Genomic DNA, 6,737 nt, shown 5'->3' on the forward strand with positions numbered 1-6,737 from the left:
TCATATAAGTCCAATAGACTTGATCTTCAAGTAGATGAGAGCTTTTACCTATACCGACATAGTAATATTTGTATGTTTGTGTGTCTGTGTGTCGAGTATTGTTGTGACGACATGCTTGAACCAATAGATATGTTGTTTAGTTTAATATGTATTATATTCAGAGGTAATACAAAACATCATTGTTTGTTTGTGCGTAAGTGATCGGAGAATCGCGTTCCTGTAAATATAACATTTTGGTATATTGATCGTTTCAAAAAAAGGAGATACAAGAAAAATGGTACAATATTACTTGCCTATATTGTGTTTTTTTTACTTGTGTAGCAATAATAAACAAAATGCCCGGACGCTGGATCCGAACGCCCGGCCCGCGGTACCACGGCTATGCGTCAAGTGGGCGTGGCCTCCCCGTCAGCGCCGAGTATTGCCCTGAGCTCTGAGTACCAGTCTTACGCTAGCGCACGCACGGCGACCCGCTCCCTGTGCTGTTCTAGTGTGTGTACGTTTACGAGTGTTTTGTAAAGTTTAAAATAAATCACTTAAGTAAATCGCTGGGTTTTTTTCTTATAAGCCCGCGACAATCTGGCGCCCAACGTGGGGCCGAACTCAGGGATTAAGTTGGAACATTTAAGAAGACTCCCACATCGGACTTTGAAAATGGCGATGTCAAACGAACAATTCCAAATATTCCTGCAGACCATCACAGCTTCTAAACAGCGATCTTTTGCATCCTGCAACATCACCTACAGTGGGGAAAAAGACGCGGACGCAGTTGAGGCTTTTATAGCGGCAGCTTCTACCTTCAAGAATGTAGAAAAGTTGAGTGACCTCGATGCGCTTCAAGGACTTCCACTTCTTCTACGGGATGAAGCAGCGGTTTGGTGGCAAGGCTTGAAAAGCCGAGTGGAAAAGTGGGAAGAGTTTTGCAATAAATTGCGTCATACATTCGCTCCCCGCAGACCTGCATTTATGATATATCATCAGATTACCCATGAGGTCCAGGAAGCTGACGTCACAACTGAAGCATTTATTGCCAAGAAGCGGGCATTGTTTGCATCACTTCCTCCTCCCGCACTGTCTGAAACGCAGCAAATAGATCTGATATTTGCGCTCATACGGCTAGACATACGAAACCGCATGCCTCGGGATACAGTTCCCACGATAGATAAACTGCTGGAGACGGCACGGGGAATCGAAGAGACCTTACATGAATACGCAGCAGGTTCACATGCAAGTGACATCAGAACTACTGGGAAGAAAGGGAAGGTAAGGTGCAGTTTTTGTAAAAACCCTGGCCATACTGCAGACGTCTGTCGGAAGAAGAAACGGGCTGAAGGCACTTTACCCAGTATTCCGAAAGTTGTCTCAGAAGTTGAAACGCAGGCACCATCTCCTCATCAACCAAAGTTTTCCTGCTACGGTTGCGGCGCACCTGGGGTATACAGAAGCAACTGTCCCACGTGTAAGAAGGCGTCGGCCATTAAGAAGGAGGACTTGAAGTTTTGTGCTATCAACGTACAGGTAGACTCAGATTCCCGGCCTGTTGTGTTCGTGGAGATCGAAGGGATAAAAGGTACCGCCTACATTGATACTTGCGCAAAGATGAGTGTCGCTTCGTACTCCCTATATTTAGAGCTAGTCAAATGCGGATGCAAGTTCCAGGAACATCAAGTCAATTTGACGCTGGCTGATGGAATAAAAAAGAATCGAGGAGTGCTAATGTGCAGAGTCAACGTTGTTTTGATGGGTCGAAAGGTGCAGACGACATTTATCGTGCTACCTGGAGCAAAAGACAACCGCACGCTTTTGGGGGTTGGGTTTTTAAAGGATGCGGGCATGGTAATCAACTTGCCGCAGTACACGTGGAATTTCATTGATGAACCAGAAGAGCAATACGAGCTATACGCCGAAGAGTTTGCAATCTTTGAGAGTACGGTCGTCAATGAAATAATGCAGTTGCCAAGCCCAGTAACCTCACTCACAATGACAGACAGCGAAGCAAGTCCAAGTATTAATACCATACCTCCTACTCCACCACCAACACCTCCACGGATGGAAATACCGGAACTTCCGTTAACACCTGAACCTCCGTCAACGCCTAAAAATCTGTCAGATGATAAGGTCACCTACAAACTGGCATCGATAGATTTTGGCGACTCGTCTTCTGTAAGCAAGAAACCACGACTGTTCGATGGCTATTCACCTAGTTTCACGGATTTTATGCTGCGAGATGCACAAATCAATGTTCACCGGGAAGACATCGAATTATCCCCACAAAGTGCCAATCTCTTTGACGCCAACAACTGGGACATACGGATTGACACAATTAATGTCGAAACACAGAGGACAACTGTTCAAAGGAAGCAGCTGAATGGGCTTCTACCAGAAAACAAGCACGTTTCAATGCCAAGCCGATGCAAGCGAACCCTGCATTATAAAAGCGAGGCAAGCTCTTATACAAAAGGAGCAGTTTTGGTCAAGGGGGAGCGTGAAAGCGAACATCCTGTTGAGTTCGCTAGTCGTCTTCTGACAGCCGCCGAACGGAATAACAAGCGAAGAAACGCGAAAGACACCACATGCCTCCAACTGCTGGATCATCGTCGGGACGACTTCAGATCCAGAGGGGGAGACTGTAGCAATAATAAACAAAATGCCCGGACGCTGGATCCGAACGCCCGGCCCGCGGTACCACGGCTATGCGTCAAGTGGGCGTGGCCTCCCCGTCAGCGCCGAGTATTGCCGAGCTCTTCCGAAGCCCGCCGACCGCCGCCTATATAACGCAGGGTCCGGCGTGCGCGCAGTCAGTGTTCACTGCGTTCTCAGTCTGCTTCAACCTCTCCAGTTGGACAGCTCTGAGTACCAGTCTTACGCTAGCGCACGCACGGCGACCCGCTCCCTGTGCTGTTCTAGTGTGTGTACGTTTACGAGTGTTTTGTAAAGTTTAAAATAAATCACTTAAGTAAATCGCTGGGTTTTTTTCTTATAAGCCCGCGACACTTGTTTAAATATGTTAAATCTCTTAAATATGTTTTATTTGTATTATTTTTGTGTCAGTAAAATTATTTTCCTTCTTTCTTTGCTTCAGCCAATTGACTTAGGGTCATGGCACATTATAACGGCACCGCAACAGCAGAGCTGCAGCACGGCATCGCCTCGACTTAGACTACGGCTAGCTGCCAGCGCGCTAACTACGCGTTGTCCGCAAGGTGCAAGCTCGCCGTCCGCGCGCCGGCGGCCGCGAGGTGTAAGCTTGCTGTCACCGCAAACTCAATATTGTTTTAAGACAGTTATGATTGAACATTCATTGCTTCACTGCCGACTCGGAGTCGGCGCGTAATGAGCATGCCGTGCGTCGGCGCGCTGTACGCATAAGGTCCGCTCGCTTGCAGTACGCGGGTTGCGAGTCGATTTGTGTGGTAGCGGCAAGCGCGCTGACTGCCCGCCGTTGGCTTTTTCATATTGACATTATGAAATATACTCTAATAATATAATATATATAATATAATACTATACACGATTTAATGCTCTAAATTGAATGACAAGTTAAATGGTGGTGTGGAGCGGTGCTGTTGCGGTGCCGGTATGATGTGCCATGACCCTAACACTTGGATTTTAAACTCTAAAATCACCAATCCACCTTGACCAAACGCATGGTGATTACTGAGTTAAATAATTAGGAGAAAGCGTGTCGAAACAATATGGCCTTTAAAATACCAGTACACAAATATTCCTACGTTTTTTAAACTATAATTTGCTTGCTGACCAGTTTACATAACAACACGATATAATCTCTATTTATTACACCTATCCTCATACCCCCATCAAAACATAATAACAACCCACGTCGGATATAAGGCTGCGGTTACACTGCGGCGGAGCGGAGAGCGATGCGGAGTGAGGCTGAGATGTGAGAAGAGGTAGAATGTTTCCATTGAAGCGAAGCGGTGCGGAGTTGACCTGCTTTTCCTATTCGCATCGCATGTCACAAGTCAAGTTGTCTGTAAAGAAACAAGAAAAGAAGCGTTAGTTAATGCGAATTTCTTGAATTTAAAAGAAGAGAAAATCGAAGCGGGGCTGTGTGGAACGTAGAGAGAGAATCTAGCCTGTTTTCCCGATATTTTTAACAAATCCGCTCCTTTCTACCAATGCTGTTTCCTTTGAAGCCGAGCTTAGAAGAGATGTGAATTTCAAGCTATGTAACCGGTCAATCGCGACACATCGTACCCGCTCCGCTCACCTCAATAGAACCGCATCCTTACCATCCCACTACATACAGCACAGCGACCGCACTGACATCTAGCGTTTGCATCCCGCAGGCATTAATCATGGCGACGCGTGCGTCTGTCGTGTTACACGTAATATCCGATGTAAAAACCAAGTATTTAATAACGTTTGTATTATTGGGGTACGTGAATATTATGTATGGGTTTTGAGAGATTGATGCTTGAATAATAATTTTATTTTAGTTCTCAAGATTACCTAATTAAAGTTAACTGCAGGTATGGTCGTGCCAAATAACTTTGCAATTCTTAAGTTAGCCATTTGACGATATCACGGTGCCATTCGAAGGGATCAAAGCATCAATAACATTTCTTGGCAGTTATTAATATATAGCTAACTTCAGAATTGCATAGTAATTTGCATGTTGTTGAGAATTACAATCAGATTGGAATCAAAGTAAGCAAAATCAATCTGGATATGTAGGTTTTTTACTAGAATACATAGTTTTTAATTTTAATTTTAAAAATGATTAATGTAATAGTCTTAATATTTAAAATAAAGTAATTACTATTTATACACCGTGACTTTTTAGTCGTCTTACAACGGCAGCCCACTTCATGTATCCAATGACTAGTATACGTTCATATAAAAAAAAAATATATTTATGAGATTTGAATATTTTAAAAATAAAAATTAATTCATTATTATGATGCATGACGTAGATTATAAGAACACCCTGTTGTGAGCGCTGCCCGAATCTTGTATCAATGGAGCGCGGCGTGTTGGGAAGGTACCTACTTTCTACCGTTTGATACGTAAACATTTTTTTTTTCAGTATTTTTCTTTGCACCTATTATCTTAATTAAGTATGGCTATAAAATTAATAATCGTGTCTAGTGGTATTTTATGTCGGATAGATTGAGTGGACCACCTTTGTAAGACGACTAAAAAGTCACGGTGTATATTTAATAGTAAACATGGAAATCTGTAGTTTGATGACAATTTAAAACCAACTGGTAATACTCACTAAATAACTTTAAACGGATGCAGCAAATGTATTTTAGTGACAATAATTCTATAAACTTATTACCGTTAATTAATTTTATATTGGAGCGCTAAAATGTGGCGGCATTCGCCTACATACCTATCGATATTTGTAAATGCTCAATTGCAAATGGACGAACGATTACGGGAACACCGCTGATTGAACTTTTAAAATTGTAAATAGCGTAATAGCCGGATCTGTACAGGTTAATATTTTTTATCCAATAACCTCATATTCTTAGGCAGTTGTGTTTTATTTTTGGGGTTAAAATATGGGAAAACTTTGATGTGCATGCTTAAACAAAACAGACCAACGTGAATTTCAATTTACAACTACAGAAAACAAGACAGTTTCAGTCGGATATCTGACGATGTAAATAAGAAATGGCATTTCATCCAAGACGCGTAAGACATACAGGTAAAACGGAAAATTTTATACTGTCACCTATAAAAAAGCATCTTTTGTTACGTTTTAAAAACTCCGATAAAACACCGGAGCTATGAGATGATCGTAAACAATATAAAAGTTTTATAAGGGCGTGTAAATTTTTTACGGTTGTGTATATTGTTATCATTGGCTCATTTTTATGTTGCACCTTTATTTCGGATGCTTTTCTTCATATTTTACGTTTTCCTAAACTGCGTGAACTTAGATAGCGTTACTCAAAATTTTTATAGTTGTCATAAAAGTCTGTTTAAACGTTCTCTGTAGTAATCGTGGAGAATAACAATTGAGTCAGTGAGACGTTTGTGAAATATAAAACGTGCAGTTTCGAGTTTATTTCGAATCAGTGGGTTAGGTACGTGGTTAGTTCAGGTATTAACTATTGCATTAACATTTGAGTTAGCTACGTAAGTTTTGTTTTTCTAGGCATTAAGTCGGAAGTGCAGGGTTCGGATGTAGATGGTTTCGCTGCAACCTACTTTAGTTAGTTTGTTGTAATAAGATTATGATGAGATATTTCCGAGAAAGCTGCACGGGTAGATTCCGGATAAGAATAATATAAGGGTTAAGTATAATATCCTGGGTTATAAAGTAGTTAAGTACTGAGTTGGTACGCGTACTTTCGCCTACGTAATAGAATTGTGTGGGAGAGATTTTTTTTAATATGAAAGAAAATATTTCACGGTATTTTACCCACGCTACCGTGAAAATATTTTCCAGTTTACTCGATCTGTGATAATTTAAATACTATTTTTAGTAAGTATTATAAATTAAATTTATTTCAATTAGTTGTTTATGGTTTATCAATTCCAAGTTTCTCTAGGTGTTCTCGTGTCCTCCTACACATACCCATATTTCACTGTTATCCTAATAGTGATTTGATTTTTCCCTGTTATTTTGACAGACGACACGGTCAGACAAGCTTGGCCGCCATGACACCGGCCGGTCATTAGAGCATCGTCCGTCAGTGGACACCACGTGCGCCTGACATTCCGGGAATTACGGTGTTGTGTGCTAGCCCTTACCTTGC

General features: G+C 41.8%; 1 protein-coding gene across 1 annotated transcript; it reads left to right on the plus strand.

Annotated features, from left to right (window-relative positions):
- Window positions 1-432: 432 nt before the first annotated feature.
- Window positions 433-2,961, plus strand: LOC124640847. The gene has a single exon (XM_047178783.1). The coding sequence runs from the start codon at window positions 655-657 to the stop codon at window positions 2,773-2,775; it is 2,121 nt and encodes a 706-aa protein (XP_047034739.1). The 5' UTR covers window positions 433-654; the 3' UTR covers window positions 2,776-2,961.
- Window positions 2,962-6,737: the final 3,776 nt, after the last annotated feature.

This window comes from Helicoverpa zea, chromosome 21 (assembly GCF_022581195.2).
Source record: "Helicoverpa zea isolate HzStark_Cry1AcR chromosome 21, ilHelZeax1.1, whole genome shotgun sequence".
Taxonomy (NCBI): domain Eukaryota; kingdom Metazoa; phylum Arthropoda; class Insecta; order Lepidoptera; family Noctuidae; genus Helicoverpa; species Helicoverpa zea.

Bases quoted from the DNA above. Each gene is read 5' to 3' on its own strand.
- LOC124640847 (XM_047178783.1), top strand. From the start codon at position 655: ATGGCGATGTCAAACGAACAATTCCAAATATTCCTGCAGACCATCACA.